Source organism: Arvicanthis niloticus, chromosome 5 (genome assembly GCF_011762505.2).
Source record: "Arvicanthis niloticus isolate mArvNil1 chromosome 5, mArvNil1.pat.X, whole genome shotgun sequence".
Taxonomy (NCBI): domain Eukaryota; kingdom Metazoa; phylum Chordata; class Mammalia; order Rodentia; family Muridae; genus Arvicanthis; species Arvicanthis niloticus.
Window position 1 is genome coordinate 101,971,537 of NC_047662.1, and position 17,590 is coordinate 101,989,126.

General features: G+C 44.6%; 2 protein-coding genes across 6 annotated transcripts in view; one reads left to right on the forward strand and one right to left on the reverse strand.

Annotated features, from left to right (window-relative positions):
• Kif24 (kinesin family member 24) overlaps window positions 1–2,823 on the forward strand; it is a 68,789-nt gene extending 65,966 nt beyond the window's left edge. For both annotated transcript variants that reach the window (XM_076935158.1, XM_034502417.2), the window contains one exon: window positions 423–2,823. In XM_076935158.1, coding sequence (XP_076791273.1) covers window positions 423–563 — 141 coding nt within the window. In that variant the 3' untranslated portion in view covers window positions 564–2,823. The remainder of the gene's footprint in view (window positions 1–422) is intronic.
• Window positions 2,681–17,590, reverse strand: part of Ubap1 (ubiquitin associated protein 1) — a 41,766-nt gene continuing 26,856 nt past the window's right edge. For 3 of the 4 annotated variants that reach the window (XM_034502418.2, XM_076935160.1, XM_076935159.1), the window contains 4 exons: window positions 11,996–12,919; window positions 5,021–5,203; window positions 4,203–4,304; window positions 2,681–3,744 (listed from right to left, as the gene is read on the reverse strand). In XM_034502418.2, coding sequence (XP_034358309.1) covers window positions 3,604–3,744; window positions 4,203–4,304; window positions 5,021–5,203; window positions 11,996–12,919 — 1,350 coding nt within the window. In that variant the 3' untranslated portion in view covers window positions 2,681–3,603. The remainder of the gene's footprint in view (window positions 3,745–4,202; window positions 4,305–5,020; window positions 5,204–11,995; window positions 12,920–17,590) is intronic. The other variant, XM_034502419.2, reaches the window with a different exon arrangement.

Sequence of the window (17,590 nt, forward strand, 5' to 3'; positions counted from 1 at the left end):
TCAGAATACAGTCTTCACTTATAAAGTGTCTCAAATGCAGAAAAGGGGGCCCCAGCCAAAGCCATAGAATCTTCTGAGGTTTTCCCCTGGGAAGGAGGGACTTGGGTTCTGAAATGTTCCTTTAAGATGGACTAGGACTAGGGAGAATTTTGTTAAGAGCACTTTGTTTTTTGTCTTGTAGAGGACCCAGGTTTGGTTCCTAGCACCAACATGGTGACTCATAACCATCTAGAACTCCAATCCCAGGAGATCTGATGTCCTCTTCTGAATTCTGTGGGGAGCACCAGGCACACAAGTGGTGTTTAGGCAAAACATTCATACACATTAACAAAAGAAAAACATAAAAAACAGAAAGACTAGAAAAGATGATCTGGCAGAGAACCATTAAGAGAAAAAGCTCTGGTTATGTTGTTTCTTCTCAGGATTTTGAAGATTTTGTGACCCAGCTGGATGAAATCATGGCTTCGAAGTCCAAGTGCATCCAAAGTCTGAGAAGCCAGTTACAGCGCTACCTCACCATCCACAGGCCAGCTGCAGCCCCCGAGAGAACTGTGGTATCTTAGAGGAAGGGCTTATCCTGGGTGGACACTGCTGTGCTCGCTGAGGCTAGAAGCAGCTCCGCTAGGGCCTTCCTGCAAATAACCACTCCCTGTCCTGCCCCTAGTGTCACCCTAGCCAACATGGCCTTGGGTGTCCCCACTACTCAGGGACAGACCTCATCTTATCTCAGTCTCAACTACAAGGTCACCTGTAACAAAGTACCGGGCTGAAAACCTTCATGTCCCCTTTTATTTGGGGCTCAGAGTAGTAACTTTGTCAACCTGTATTTGCAGGAACATACTTTTTTTTTTTGAGGATGAGACCAGGGTAAATTGGACATCAGAGGTCAGAGGTTAGGGAGCACAAGCTGAGCCTTATTGCTGACAGTGCCTTTATGTCTTCAAAGACTATAGCGCCAGTACCAGCCAGGCAGTCAGGTGAACTCCTTCCCAGCAGAGAGTAGAGATTTAGTTTCGGAAATTATAAAATTAACAACTCTTGATATCTTTCTTAACAGCAGCTGAGGTCTGGGGTATGCTCTATGTTTACAGTTTCCTTCCCTGCAGTCCAGCTTTGACAGTGCCAACGGCAGCACGTTTTTCTCATTAATTTTTTTGCTCAAACAGCAGGGCCATGGACAGTGGCTACTAGCCCTCATAGTTCTTGTGGCAGATTTTAGCTCCAGTCTGACTCCTCATTCCCAGTGCTTCTGATTCGACAGGCTGAAGGATCTCAGACAAGTCCATTGCCTAGGCTTGAATCTTCTAGGGCACCCAGCCCAGCAACACTCAAGGGCCTTTGCTATGGGTGTCTTGGTACTGAGTCTACAGTCAGCAGTCTGAACCTTCTGACACAGCAACACACACATACTCTTCAAATGAGTTCTTGCTGTATGACTGTTGGGAAGGGGGGGTCAGATATCAGGGACCCTTAATCATCCTCTACCTTATTTTGAAAAGTGTCTCACTGTTGATCTACCCAAACTGCTTAGCTAACAGGTCCCAGGGCCCTTCTTGTCTCCTCTTCCTTCACTTGCAGACCACTACTCCAGGCTTTCTTTCGAGACAGGGTCTCTCTATACAGTCCTGCAGTTCTCTCTGTAGACCAACTCAGAGATCCTCCTGCCTCCCGAGTGCTAGGATTAAAGATGTAGTGTACACCATTACTACTAGCTGCTCCAGGCTTTCTACACAGTTGCTAGAGATCCAACCTCAGTCCTTACGCTTGTACCACAAGCACTTTACTGACTGAACCATCTTCCCATCTCCTGTATCACCTTTTCAACAGAGAGAACCTCAAGGAAACCAAGAGCCTCCAAGAGTTCCTTACTTTCATATGTCTCCCTGAGTTAACCTGACATTCATGTGTCATAGCCTGGGCCCTGGAGCCATTACCACATAAATTTAAGAAGAACTCTCTATGGTTTTAGAATGTTACAATCTAAAAAGCTATGACAAGGCAGGTGTGGTGCTGCTCATTTGTAATCCCAACATTTGGGATGCTGAGGCAGAATGAGGACTGTAAATGCAAAGACAACCTGGACTGTAGTGAGATCAAGAGCTGAAGCTAAACAGTCTGCCAGCCCCAGGTGGTGCTTGAACTGACCACCAGATGGCAGCCTGTTCCTAGCTTATGGCTATATAGCATCTCACATTGCCACTAAAAATCAGAGACCATTTCCAACCAAGAACTCCAAAAGGATGTGAGATTCTACTAAAGGTAAGGATTAGAAACTTTAGGGGTGAACTGTCAGATACAGGAATACTGAGAGCCGGGGAAGCACTTCAGCCTTGCCTGTGACTGGTAGTATTCACAAGCAAAGGGACTTGTCACCTTTTAAAGGATACTTTGAAACCTGTATGCCCCTTGTCCACTTTGGCAAGGAAGCATATACCCTTGTTCCACAGACGGCACTAGACCAGGTTTAAAGAGATTTTTGGGTCTGTACTTGTAAAGCAAAAACCCCGATGAGACAGAATGGCCAGCTTCCAGGTCCCATAGGCCCTCAGTGGGGAAAGGATACTGGAATGCAAGGGAAAACTAGGTTCTGTCCCAGGCCAGAAATGACTGTACTACCCATCTACCCACTGTTTTGAGTCAAACCATTTTTTCAAAATGAAGAGGTTAAAGCAGCATGGCATACCTTTTAGATTTTTATTAGTAGTTCTCTGAAGAATCAAAATAGTTAGCAAATTTTAGATTCAAGACTGTATTATATCCCTTGTATTTAGATCTTTAATGTTGTAGAACATAATACAAACAAACCAAAGAGACTGGTTTCTATGCCTAGGTGTTATTCATTGTGTCATTCTAAAGCAGGGCTGGAAGAGGCTGTTCAAGAACTGGGGGTTAGTGCTGAGTGACAAGTCGTGGCTTGTTTTCTCACCAATGTGCTGGGAAGGGGCCAATGATTACTCAAACTGACAGCTTCCTAGCACAGATGCTCCAATGCCCTGGGCAGCAGAGGATTATGGTCTAAGCCAAAAGAAACAGTCTGAATGGGGGCACATGGGAACTGCCTGGCAGAAGAGGCAGACTTTGCCCCATGAGGAAAAGTGCATCTTTGTACCGCAGAGACATTCCAGAACCAGTGTAACACTAAGGGCTGTGGGGGAAGGTGGGCCCCAGAAGAACCTCTCAGTTGTATTCCACTTGGATTAGAGCCCAGTCTGCCAGTGGTGCAGCAGAGAGGAAAGCTAGCCCCCAAAGCAGCAGCAGTCTGCTCCTCCTGTCTTCCCACTCTTCTTGGTAGCCAGGCCAGGTTTTGGCTGAGAACATAAGAGACCCCAGAAAGAACCAAGTATTCTTTCTGAAAGGCCAAAGTGGGAAGGACACTTCTCAAAATACAGATATGTTTAATATTGAAGGAACCAGTAGAAGGCATATCTTCCTTCTTCCCCCAGCTTAGGCCGGGCTCACAGACTAGCAAGTATCACCTCCACATCTGACCTTCTAACCCCCAAAGAAAATCTGGAAGCATGTCCCATCTTCCCCACAAGTGAGCTGTGCAGGGCCTCCTTGGGGAGTGGTGGTGTCATGGCAGGGCCGTGGCAGGGCCTGGTCTCAGCTGGCTCCAGCCCGGGCCATGAGGTCTTCCAGAGCATTGTCCTGGTCATTGTTGTGTAATAGCAAAACTTCCTTAATGTCTTTCAGTTCAAAGCCCATTTCCTTAAATTTGCTCATTAACTGAAGAAACTCCATCATCTATGGGATAAAAGAGAACAAATGTTTTTCAGAAAGGCAGAGGTGAGCTGAATGTAGATGCATACTGCAGGTAAAGAATCTGTATCCTTCACCCGATCGACCTCATGGGTCTCTCTAAGGTTCCTAGCAAGCAACAACTCATGTGCTGACCTCTGAAAGAGCCCCTGCCCACATGAGTATCCCCACCAAGACAAAGTATTAAACCCCTGAAGTATGCTTTCTAGAAGGGAAAGGCAAAAAGACTAGCAATGGCCACAGCCTTCCGAAAGCCTGTCTTTCGGAACACAACTCAACTTTCCCTTCCTATCACTGGGACTCGACTCCATGTTTCAGCTATACGAAATGCAGGACTCTCTGGTCTGCTTCTGCCTGCAATGACTGATAAGAGAAGGCAACACGGGGCCCCCAGAGTACACCAGGACAATCCAACTGTTCCTGTGAATGCATAAGGTTCTTACCTTTTCCTCTGAACACTGGTGCATTTCCAGAGCCTCTTCCACTAAGAGAGGGTCAAAACCCTTCTCACAGAGCTGTCCGTGTGCAAAGAGATAGTCAAGAATCTAAGAGAGAAACAAGACTTGAGTTCCTACTGTCACTCCTCTGTGTGAAGTCAGCTCCCTGTCCCTCCCCAGTTATCAGAACTCTGGGCCTTGAATGTGTCTAGCACAGCACAACCTCAGTAATTACTTGGTAAACAAACGGTAATTACTTGGTAAAGCATACCCTTCTAGAAATGAGCAGCCACATCCCAAAGGAGGTACTGCCACAGCTGACTCAACCACGGAATATCAACTCAGCCAGGGTATGACAATAGTTCTCTAGAAAAATACAACACATGTCTGAAAATTATAGTATGCTACTGAGAACTTCCTGTGCAGCCATGACAAACGTTTCTGGAGGTAAGACCACACCTGTAATGCTAGCCTTCAGGACCACGAGTCCAATGCAATAAAAATGGCAGAGTCCTCAGTTCTGAGCAGCCTGGGCTACATAAGCCCCTATCTCAAAAAGAAGTGTAGATTAAGACATCTAACTATATGCTCAGTTTTGTCCTCTCTGGAGGTACAAAGGGGTGGATAATGACAACAGCTCGAGTGCCCACCCCCAGGCTCTCTCCCAGACTCTCCAAGCAGTCCTCAAGAAGGGCTACTGCTGAACTTCTGGCTTCCCTGATGACACTCCAAGTCTCCACATACTCACAGCGAAGGAGGCTGGAGTTGCAAGCACTTTGAGGACCGCAAGATCACAACCCTGACCTTGCACACCAGCACCTCACCTGCTCAATATTCTCTCCTTTCTTCTTCATGGCTCTCAGGACACAATCATATGAGTAGCCCATGTTGACTACTGTCTCTACACATTGCCGCTCACTCGGAGACAGTGCCTGCAGTTCCAAATAGGCCTGGGGACAGCTGGCCATGTTGGGCACTTGTGACACTGAGAAATTTAGAGGGGTTACCTGACAATAGAAAAACAAAATCTAAGTATGGTGAGTTGAGGCCCAGGTTGCTGTCCAGGTATTGTAGGGAGGAAAGCAGAGAGGTACCGAGCACCAGGAGAAAAGCTGGGAAATACCTGCAACCCTTGGTGCCCTCACCGGGAGTTCCTGCATGTTCAGACATCACATGCTGTTCCATGCCTGGATCCCTGTGACTTAAAATCAGTCCTGAGGTTGAACCTACCTACAGAATTACTGTTGGAGGGCTGTGCAGATTTCTGTCATTTCATTAGCCCTTAACTCTTCCTTAGTCCTTAAGATTCATTCACTGCAGACTTAGCCACTCTGTCACTGACTATCCTAGTCTCACTCCTGCCTCTCCTATGCATGGCTAGCCTCGGGATTTTGAGGATACTTACCTTTGTCCCACATCACATAATTCTGTTTCATTCCCTGATAAAGCTGCTGTCCTCTGCAGCCAAGACAGAAGGAAGGAGTATTAGCCACACTAGGCTGGACTTGTAGGCACAGTCTACTGCATGGCTACAAGCAGCTTGCTCCCTGCCACCAGACCTCCCTAATATCATCTGACTGGTTCACCTCTGATAATGAAGCCTAAGGCTCAAAGGCAGCTCAGCTCACTACAGGCCATGGGAACCAAATTAACAGTTTTCGGGGTCTAGGCTTCCAAGAACCAAAGAAAACATTATATAATGTTACTTTTTCCATTGGGTAAAGCAGGGCAGTAAGGAGAAGTCAGTCCTCTGCCCCAAAGTAAGTTCTGCTATAAGCACGTGTTCTCAAACTGAAGAAACCAGGAGGATCACAGGCATGCAGACTAACAGCTGCCATTTTTATTGTAACATGCTCTAAGCAGTCCATTCCCAGGGGCTTCAGCAGGTTATAGCAGCCATGGAAGAGCAGAAGCTAAAGCAATCTATGCTCTTGCAGACTCTGCAGATTATACAGCCCTTCTCAGAAGCAGACTCTGTGTGGACGCAAGACACCAGCTTTAAAAAGTAAAAGCAGCCCTCATATGAGCCCAGCCAAAAAGCCAGAACTATTCTTCCACCATGTGCATGTCTCACTTTAAAAGCCCCAGGAACACCTGCCAGAATGTGGGCATATATTTCTAATTATAAACACTTTTAGAAGTGCTTTTGGGCCGGGCAGTGGTGGCGCATGCTTAATCTCAGCACTTGGGAGGCAGAGGCAGGCAGATTTCTGAGTTCGAGGCCAGCCTGGTCTACAGAGTGAGTTCCAGGACAGCCAAGGGTATACAGAGAAACCGTCTCGAAAAACCAAGAAAGAAAGAAAGAGAGAGAGAGAGAAAGAGAGAAAGAAAAAGGAAGGAAAGAAAGAAAAGAAAGAAAGAAAGAAAGCAAGCAAGCAAGCAAGCTAGCTTTTGGAATGTGCAGTCCTCTAACAGCTATGCTGTTAGGAATATTTGTGCCCTTCAAGTAAGTGTGGCTGTAGGAAAGCCTGATAAAAGTCTTTGATCTAGTTGTATACTTCTAGGAACCTAATCTCTGTGAATATTAAAATGCAAACCTCTGGGCTAGAGAGATAGCTCAGAAGTTAAGAGCATTTATTTGTTGCTCTTGCAGAGATCTGGGTTCAGTTTCTAGCATCCACATGATAGTTAAAACTATCCATAACTTGAGATCCAGGAAATCCAACACCTGCTGAACTCCCCAGACACTAGGCATGCATGTGCTATATAAAACATGTATGTAGGCAAAACATTCATATACATAAATCTATAAAAAAATTTAAGCTTATCTCTGTATATAGTCATTTTAATATCATTTGTAATAAATATTAGAGATAATAGCCAAGAAGGTGTTATAATAAAGTCATAGGATATAATATAATCATTTGTTTTAAAGATAGGGTCTCACTATATAGGCCTAGAATTCTCTAGGATTACTAGTCTGGCTTCAAAAAGCAGAGATCTGCCTCCCTCTGCTTCCAGTGTGCTCACACCCAAAATATTTTTATGGTTTTCTTTTTTTTTTATGTATATGTTAGCCTGCATCTATATATGTATGCACCATGTACATGCCTGATGACAGCAGAGCCCAGAAGAGGTTGTGAGATTTGGAACTGGAATTACATAGGGTTATCAGCCATAATATAGGTGCTGGCAACCAAGCCTGGGTCCTTTGTAAGTTCCTCTCAACCACTGAACCATCTCTCCAGGTCAATGCACACGATTTTAAGAACTAGGACTGAGCAAAGTATCCTTTCCTTTTTAAATAATACGACTAAAATACTTTGTTTAATAGAGACAGATGAATGACTCTTCCACATAATGTCTTAGTAATCCAACAGCGCCACACTAATTAAGGAGGTCCTAAATGGACAGTGCTTAAAGGATCCCTCATTACTGGGGCTTAAGGAGGAAGGGCTTCAAGCTGAGAACAGTCTGGGCTACACGGCAAGACTATCTCCAAAAAATGGAAAAGGATCCCTTGTCAAAATTACTAGTACTAGAGTGTTTCAAGTCATTCATCGAGGCTATAACCCATGATTATGATTAATATGGGTGTATGGGTGTGTGCTACACCCCAGACCCAGATACAACACCATTACTGCATTCTGTCAGTCCTACCTCATTAGGGATTTTTTCATTAAAAAGATTAAATGTGGTTATTGGCAAACATAAAATGGATGTCAGGTTAAATCTCAGTTTGTAAAGACCCAGGGGGCCCAATAACTAACTAAAACGTATCACTAGTAAATTTCAAACTTTCCAGAGACTGAAGGTAGGGGACTTAAAAAGCTTCCATGGGTTGAAGTGGAGTTGAACAAAACCAGCTTCAGAATATACCTGCAATGCTGGAATTGGGCACTGAGACCAGTGGACTGGAGACCGCACAGCAGCACAGAGTACCTATGCTCTTGCAAAGGAGTCAGTTTTGCTTTGCAGCACCACATGACAGCTCACAACTGTAACTCTAGTTTCTGGGATTCAACATTCTTGAATTTACCAGGCATATACACAGTCCACATATATACATGCAGGCAAACACTCATAAAAATAAAGCAATCTTTTAAAAAGAAGGGCCCAGAGATGGCTCAGGTTAGGGTATTTGCCACAAACCCTGACCACTTTTAGACCCCTAGAAACCATATGGTAGAAGAACAGAACCAGCTCCCACAAGCTGTATTCTGACCTTCACCTGTGTACTATGGCCACATACACACAAAATAAATGTGTTTAAATTTTTTTAATGTATAAAAATGAGAAAATATACAGAGCTGTGGCTAAGTTAGCGAAGTACTTAGCATGCAGAGAACCCTGGGCTGGATCCCCGGCAGATCTGTAATCCCAGCACTTGGGAGGCAGAAGCAGGGAATCGAGTTAGAGGCCAACCTGGGTCATATAAGACTTTGCCAAAAGCAAAAGCAAAAAACTAGAGAAATTTCAGCAATGGTTTAAGAGAAACAAGGAAACAAAACTAGCAAAGGAGCAAGCTCATCCTGGCAGTGCACATGTGCAATCCCAGTATTCAGGAGGCTGAGGCACATAAAGGACGGGGCTGGAGAGATGACTCAATTGGTAAAGGCTTTCTACACAGGATTCGGCACTGACTTAAATGCCTAGCATACATGATGGTGCATGGCTGTAATCCCAGTGCCTATCCGTCAGCAACCTCCAGGGAATGTAGAAAGTGACTAAAGAAGGTACTTCTGTCCTCCATGTGAACACATGCACACACACAAAGATAAAGGATAGCCTTGGCTACATAGTGACTAGATTAAGCTACACAACAAGACCCTTCCTCAAACACACACACACTCAGTTATATGAAACAACGGGGATAAATCCCAGCAGATTACTGAAGAACCATACACAATGGTGTGGATACCTACAGTCCAGCAACTGGGGAAATGAAGGCATGGAGATCACCAAAATCCAAAGGGAACCCGGGCAGCATAGGAAAACCAACTCCCTTCATTCCCTCAGAAAGGAGTGAGGGAGGGAAGAGTTTAATGAACTCAAAATACCTGCCTGCAGAGCTGGAGAAAGGAGATGTAAAGAGCTATTTTGTAACATAAGCCTTGGTTAGTGGGTTGGTCTTAATTCCTTGATATTTTGCCCAAGCTCATCTCAAACTCACCAGTTTGGTAATGCACACCTTTAATTCAGGAGAGGGCAGTATGATCTACATTGTGAGTTTTAAGCTAGCCAGTATTACACATAAATCCCTGTCTTTAAAAAATAAATTAATTAATTAATAAAAACAAAGGCTCCTGGACTCAATGATTGTCTTGCCTCTGCCTTCTGAGTAGAGGGACTACACAGCACACCACCACTCATGGCACTGTGGCTCACCAGGCTAAAGCCACTTCTCATCCTAGCCTGACAACCTAAGCCAGAGTCCCAGAAGCCAAGTAAAGGTGGCAAGAGGAACCAGGCTCCAGAGTTCTCTGACCTCCACAACAGCTTATAAAGTAATGGCAATATATAAAATACTAAACACATTGGAAAGCTTAAAAACCAAAGGATTCTAAATGCTAGAAACAATTTAAAAGAGAAATTTATATAACTCTAGCACTCAGGAGGTATAAACAGAACTGCCCTGCCCCCAAGTTCCAGCCAGCCCGGGCTGAGTCTCCAAAAACCATAGGGCAAAAAGAAAATGTAAAGATCGATAGGTGCTATAGTTTGTTTATTAGCTATAATTAATAAATTTAGGAATCACAGAGTCCACATGGAAAGTGATCTCCTGCAGAAACTGCAAGTGGAAGGAGCCTGCGTGAGAGTAAACTGGATAAGCGGCCCAGGGCATAACAAGCCTCACTCAAAAGCAGAACAATGACACTGAGAGGCAGTTCCATGCTACCTAAGAATAATGGCACATTGCATGACTATTCTCAAAAGGACCTATGAGTTCCTTAACTTCTAGTGTTAGTTTATCTAAACAGTAAACCATGAAATCAAAACCCAGCCATCTAGCCTGGTAGTGGTGGTACACTCCAGAGGGAGAGGCAGAGGCAGAGGCAGGCAGATATCTTTGAGTTTGGTAGATGGTTTGACAGAATCTACAGGACAGCAGGGCTATATAGAGAAACCCTGTCTCAAAAAGAGAAGAGAAGAAAAAGGCCATCTAAGATAGAGGCTGGTTCCAGGCTCAGTCCTGCTAAGGTTCCCATTTGAGGGGTGCTCCCCCACAATCATGGAGGAATGTGCTTCTCTCCCGAGGGCTCCCAAGCCTCACACTATGAAGGCCTAGATGGAAACCAGGCTTTGTTCCCAAGGGAGGTGATCAAGACTCCCTTAAGGGAGCACCAGAACTCCAACTGTTCATACCTATGAACTGAAAGCATAGCCCTCTTTTGACCGTGAAGGTCGTCAGGCTGGCCAAACAATGGTTAATGGTGGGTGTTCTGCTTGAGAAAACTCCACTGTTAGTTCTCTGATTTTGTACTCTAAGGGTTCATCTAAATGAGGCTAGGTATTGATTGGCTGAGCAACCCCCATCTTTCCATCTTTCCAAGGTGCTTTTCATTTACCTAACTACTAAAGTATCATTTACCTAAACATGTCAAGAAAAGGAATACGTGCTGACCAGAGCCCAGCAACTGGCCAGGAAGAATTAGGATCCAGGCCACTCTAAGGAGGAAACCATGCTCAGCAGCCTGTCACATTTACCTGGGCCAGGGTCTGGCACATTCACAAGCCAGGCGTTCTCCTGACTGACTGCTGCTGCCAGGATGGTGTACTAGTAAGGCAGGCCAGGGTTTCATCTTTCCACTGGCTAAGGGTTTGTTGTTCCTTCCTGGCTCTCTACATGCTATCATTTAGAAACATCTATGAGCTAGTGTAGCATGAGCCTCTGGGACTTATGGCTCAGGATACAGAAACATGTTCTGGGGCTGCAGCACCACATCAGAAACTAAGCTTGTACTATGTGACAAAGAAACTGCTCTGTTTTGCCATCATTTGGTGTAGCAAAATAGATTTTCTTCAGGGTGAGGAAAGTTGTAATCATCTTATTAATCCATCCTAGTATATAAAGTGTGAGTACTCAGTACAGGTTTCCCTCGGCCCCCTCTTTTAAGATTACCCAGTGGATATTGTTGACAGGAGAAACCAGAATCACACAACTACAGTCTGTAGACTTTAATTTCTAACGGTTACTAGGAACCATGTGGTCTGAAGAAATGTAATTCCAAAAGAACTACATTATGATTTAAAAAAAAAAAAAAAGAAAGAAAGAAAAAAGGTAGAATGGGAAACTAGGAAAGGAAAGGGTGTGACAAGGAACATCTGCAAGCTTGAGAAAGAAGATGGGTAATAGAGACAACTAAAAAGCAGACACAGGGATGCATACCTGTGATCCCAGCACTCAAAAGGTGGAGGCAGGAGAGCTATATAGTAAGGCCATATAGTAAGACCTTGCCGCAACTAAAACCGCCAAGACAAAACAAAACCTATTAAGACATAACTGCACTAAAAGGAACCAAGATTAGAGACACACAATTCATAGAATTCACAAGGGTTGTGTTATCCCTTATATTTACATAGAAGATGATCTTAAAGATGCAGGGAGGTAAACATTAAACAAATTTTGGCTGGGGATTTAGTGCAGTGGCAGAGTACCTGGGTTTGATCCCTAGCACTGAATAACCACCAAAAATAAATACCTAAGCTGCCTTCAGGAAAATAAGCAGAATCCTATCAGGAAACAAAGCCATTCTCCATGCACTATCAGACACTAAACCTTGTGGGAGAGGCAAGTCTATTGCTAAATGGAATCACTGAAGACACCTTTGGAATGTAAATTAGGACTGAAAACTTACTGTGGGACATGTATTTGGAGGTGACGATTCTTCTGCACACACAGACAAGATAGACAGGGAAGGCATCTGGGAGGATGTCAGTGTTGGCACCTCTGTGCCACTGTTCAAGTTCAAAGCTGAAAGCCCAAGAGTATGGTCCCCATTGAGCTCACTGGCACTGCTTTGGGTGGAAGGCTTTAGGAAATTCCGGGATGCGCCACTTCGGAGGCAGGATGTGCTATGCAAAGTGCTCGAAAGCTTGACTGTCTTCTGATTGCTGTCATCAGAGTCAAGTTTGGGGAAGGACAGAGATTTGATATTGCTTACTGTAGGAATAGGGGGGAGGGACACTTTGGAAGACAGCGACATCTTTTCACAGTTGCCCAACTGTGGTAAGGTTATAAAGCCATTGGGTTTATGAAGAGGCTTGAAATCTAAAGTTGCCTGCTCCAAGGATGCCAAGACCTCCTCATCCTGTAACACGGACCCCGAGCTTCCCCTGGGTGTGTTACTGTCCAGTAACTGAGCCATTATGGGTCCAGTGGTTCCTACCAGAATGTTTCTCAGCTCTTCCTTCTCATCAATGGTTTTTAACTCCAGATTATCAAATGGGTCCTCTTCACACTCAAAGTCCGCAGGATTGAAATCTGCCTTTGTGTGGGGTGGGCTGAGAACTTTCTGCTTTGTGGCACTACTGCTGACCCGAGTTGGAGTGAGGATACTGTTGTGCTGTAAGCTGGCAAGGATGGGGTTAATAGGAGGCGGCATTGTGGCTGTATTGTGAGTCTTGGAGAAGCTCACTTTGCTGTCACCCTCTGGACCACTCTTAGAATTCACTTTAGCTTCTGCTTCCTCGGCCTTCCGCTCTGCTTCTCGCTGAGCTTCTTGGATTAGTTTAATATCTTCAGCCCACTCAATGGTTTTCTTTTCCAAGGAGAAGTCATACTGCAGAGATACAGCAGAGAGAGGAGATGTGAGCCCAGGGGCTGCTCTCCCCTACCCAACACAGTGCTGTGCATGTGAAGTACAGCAGGAGCACTTCAGCACATGGCTGAGCCTCACTGAGATTTCCAATGTCCAAATCATACTCCAAGTTGTATAAATTAACTCTACAGACCAGACCAAAGGGAATTTGCCACATTTTTTGCTTCTCTTCAGCTTATCCTCTAATTCTACATGGCTAGGGGAAAGGGTAAACCACACTTGAGGAAGCTATCCTGATGACCCAGCTGTTCTACAATTTATGGCACTCACCTCTATCAGTCATCTACTGGTGCATACATGCAAGTACATGTACTTAATAGGTAAACTCTTAACATGTCCTCCTACTGGCAGCAACCCCATAATGACAGCACCTAACCCTGAAGGACAAGTTTGGGGACACCATGAAAGAACTTGCTGCTTTGCTTTGTTTGCTTTAGCAGAACCAGAGACGGAGCCCAGGGCCTTGTACATGGAAGTGCTCTACCATAAGCCCATGAGCACCCTTCATGGGTTAACTCTCTTCATGGGTTACCTAAAACCCCTTAGTAATTACAAGGGATCATGCCCACAATCATAAAGCCAGCAAGTACAGGGTCTGAAGCAGGCCAGCTCTATGATCTCAATTCACTACTGGGTTGTAATGAATATACTGCAGTCAAAATTCAAGAAGACTTATTAAGAACCTGGTGCTCAATTCAGCAACACACTTGTTAAAACTGGGACAAGGTTAGCATGGCCCTGCACAAGAAAGACACACTAAATCATGAAGCAGCAGTCTACTTGTCAGATGAATATGGAGTCAGCAGGCCCTCTTATCTGCTATCTGGTCTTCTTTCTAAGGTATACTCAATAAGTCTCCTTCCTCTGCTCCCAAAACAGAAAAGGGAGAGTGAAACAAACCAAACATGATGGCCCATGTGGAAGACAGAGGCAGGAGGATCGTAATTTGAGGAGAGAGAAACCTAGACATGAAACTGAGGTAACCACTCAGTGGCAAAAGATATGAAGGTCCTGGGTAGGTAGCAATGTGTACACAGTAAGACTTTAAACATTATTCCAGTATTTGGGAGGTAGAAGCAGGAGCATCGGGGGTTCAAGGGCAGCTGGGCACGAGGAAACCCTATTAAAAATAAACAAACTTTATAGTTTCTTAATAAAACCTTAAAATGTAGGCCATTACAAAATTCTCATTGCCATGCTTAAAAAATATCTACAGCATTATAGAGCAAAACTTACATAGAAAGAAGAAAACAAATGCCCTGGCGTTTGCCCTGACGGGGCAGAGCTGAATGATAATGTATGCCTCAGTGTTCAAGATAGAAGCATGGTAGACACAGAGGACCAGGGAGAAGTTTAAAATTCTGAGATCATTCTAGAAAAGGAAGGAAAAAAAAAAAAAAACCCTACCTAGACACACGGCCACTAAGAATTCACGTCCCCACTCCAGTGGCTCTGTAGAGGTGGGAGTGGGAGCTGGGGGAAGCACTATGTTTTCTGTGTACCATGAACAAAAGGGAGAAAACAGCCATGGGCACCATAGAACTTCTAACTGGAGAAACCTTACTGTTGTCTTTTTAATCTTCTGACAATATAATAGTTGCTTTTCTCATTGCTGTAAGAAATACAGAAGTAAGTTAATCAAGGAAGACTGTTTGGGCTCATAGTCTGAGGACCGGGCAGGAGCTTTAGGCAGCTGGTCTCACTGCAGTGAGGAGGCAGAGACAAATGCCAGTATTGTCAAGCTGCACCTTTTTGATTCCGTTCAGGACCCAGCACATGGGATGGTACCACCCACTCATCCAGGGCAGGTCTTCCCAACTCAGTTAATTTAGGTAATCCCTCACGGACATCCCCAGAGACTTGTCTCTTCGATGACGCTACTCCTATGATGATTACTATTAACAAGTTGCACAGATCCTACTGAGTAGCCTAGACTACACAAACTTATTGTGTAGCTCAGTCTTAGCCTTACCCTCCCAAGTATTGAGATTACAGGTGTGCACCTCACTCAGAGGAAAACTAACCTCTAATAAACCAACTTCCTACTGCCCATAAACATGAGTTTCTCAAATTTTTATTCTAAGAATAGTTAGAAATAACTTCCATTTTCTAAAACACTCTTAACTGAGACTCAGGGTTTTTTGTTGTTTTGGGGGTTTTTGGTTTGGTTTGGTTTGGTTTGGTTTGGTTTGGTTGTTGTTTGAGGCAGAGTTGCATGTAGCCTAGGCTGGCCTCAACCTCACAAAACAGCCTACCTTCATCTCTGCAGTTCTGAGATTACAGGTGTATGCCACCACTCAATCCGGATGGTCAAACACAAGGCTTTGCAGACACTGGGCAAACATTCTACCAACTCAGCTACATTGCTGGACCTGTTTTTGGTTGTTTTTTTAATTATCAAGGTAATGTAGAGTAAGTAGAAAATAGAGAGAAGGTTTTTAAGTAAGCCTGTGTTTTGAGCAGCAGTGCTGTTGCTGCTGGAGCTCAGGTGGGAGGAAACACCTTGTTTCACACACATGCACTAGACTTGACCCCAGCACTACGTAACCCACTCATGGTGGTCCACGCCTGTGACCTCAGGAGGGAGGGGGAGGGGGAGAGAGAGAGAGAGACAGAGACAGAGACAGACACACAGAGATCCCCAACCAAAGTACATTATGGAGCAGAGAAAAGCATTATCAACTCACCAGAGGTTTCCCCTTAGCCACAGCTTCATTCTCCATAGTTTCGTTTGTTTATAATCAACTACAATGCAAGAATAGTTGCATTCTAGAAATAAACAAATCTTAACTTTTGGGCTAACAGATGGCTCAGTAGTTATGAGTATTTGTTACTCTTGCAGAGAACCCAAGCCCTGTTCCCAGCACCAGGCTGGGATTAAAGGCAAGGCAGCCACCACTACCAAGCAAATATCCTTAACTCTACTTCAGGAGAGCGGACACACTGTTCTGACCTCTGTAGGTAACAAGCAGACATGTGGTGCACATACAGGTACACATGCATGCAGGCAAATCACTCATATTTATATAATAAAAACTAAATCTAAAAGAAAAAATCCTTAAGATTATATGCCATTCTGAATAGTATGATAAAATCCAGCATTTTCTCTAGCTGATATGTCAGGGTTTTTTTTTTGACTCATGCTGATGGACTCCCATCTCTTTCTGTAACCCTGGCTCTCCTGGAACTCACTATGTAGACCAGGCTAGTTTGAACTCAGAGGTACATCTGTCTCTGCCTCTGAGTGCTGGGATTAAAGACCCATTGGTTAGTTTTTATAATTTAAAAGCAAAACATTTAAAGCAGGACATAACGGCTCACTACTGTAACCTCAGTATTTGTGAAGCAGCAGCAGGAAGATTTCCTGATCATCCTCAACTACACAGTTGAGTTGGAGAACAGGATGACATCTGTGAGACACTGTCTCAAAAATCTCAAGTAGCAGTCAGAAGGCAGAGAGAGGGATAGGAAGATCTCTTTAGGTACAAGGCCAGCCTCTTCTAAAAAATGAATTCCAGGCCAATCAAGACTACAGAGTGGAAATTTGGGGGGAAAAAACATAATGGGGGGTGGGGAGGGGGAGAGAAGAAACAATCCTGTAAGTGGTTTCCACAGGTGTACAGAACCCAGCACTCCTCTTTGTGGTGAGTACTCTAAGCAAAGTCCTGTGTTTCAGTGCTTCTCACTGGCCCAGCAAAATGGAAAGTGACAAAAACGTGACACTCAGAACAAGTTTTCTAACAACATCAGTGAGGTCACTGAGAATGAAAAACAAGGTGCAGGCAGGTACTTCAGTCTTTAGCCTTTAGGCTTTCCAGGCTACAATTTGCTTGTAACTAACACCTGGTCCACAGCAGGCGGGCTGCTTCAAGAAGCTGTAGAAGCCTTAGTTGATGGGTCTGGCTGGAGGAAGGCGGTCACTCGGGCAGGCTTTGAGGGATACAGTTCAGCCCAGATTCCAGGCCATAAGGCTATGGGCCCCAGGAGTAGAAAAATGAAGGACTGAATATGAAGTGTACTTGTGACTGAACAGTTAGTCCCCATCTAGTGTTCCTAATTTGTGAAACTTCTAGGAAGTGGGGCTTGACTCAAAGAATGGGGCAAGGGAGCTGGGGGCTGGGGTGTTTTGTTGGAGCGCTGTCTCATATCTGACTTCTCAATTTGACTAGTTACCTCACACTCATGTTGCAGCAGATAGAAGCCAGTCCCATTACCACGCCTTCATGCCATGATGGATTATCTTCTCCAAGTCATGACCCAAATGAACTTCCTCCCTCATTTCTATCAGGAATTCTACCAGCAACTGAGAGGAAAATGACACCAGGATTTCTCTGTGTTGCTAGAGTAGCCTCAGACTCCTACATGAAAGTGATCCTCCTGCCTCAGCTTTCCAAGCCTATGGGACCACAACATGTATGCCTGCTCCTAGAAAAAATTACCCTTCTTGGTGTTATTTTTCTGAGAACGTGTGTGTGAGCGTGTGGGTGCGCGTGTGCACACCTGCACACCTGCTCAGGAATAGAGAAGCCCAAGGCTCCGTGCGTGCAGAGCACACTTGAGATCACTGAGCTACATCCCCAGCTCTAGATGGTTTTAAAATCATATTATTACCAAGACTGAATACACAGAAAG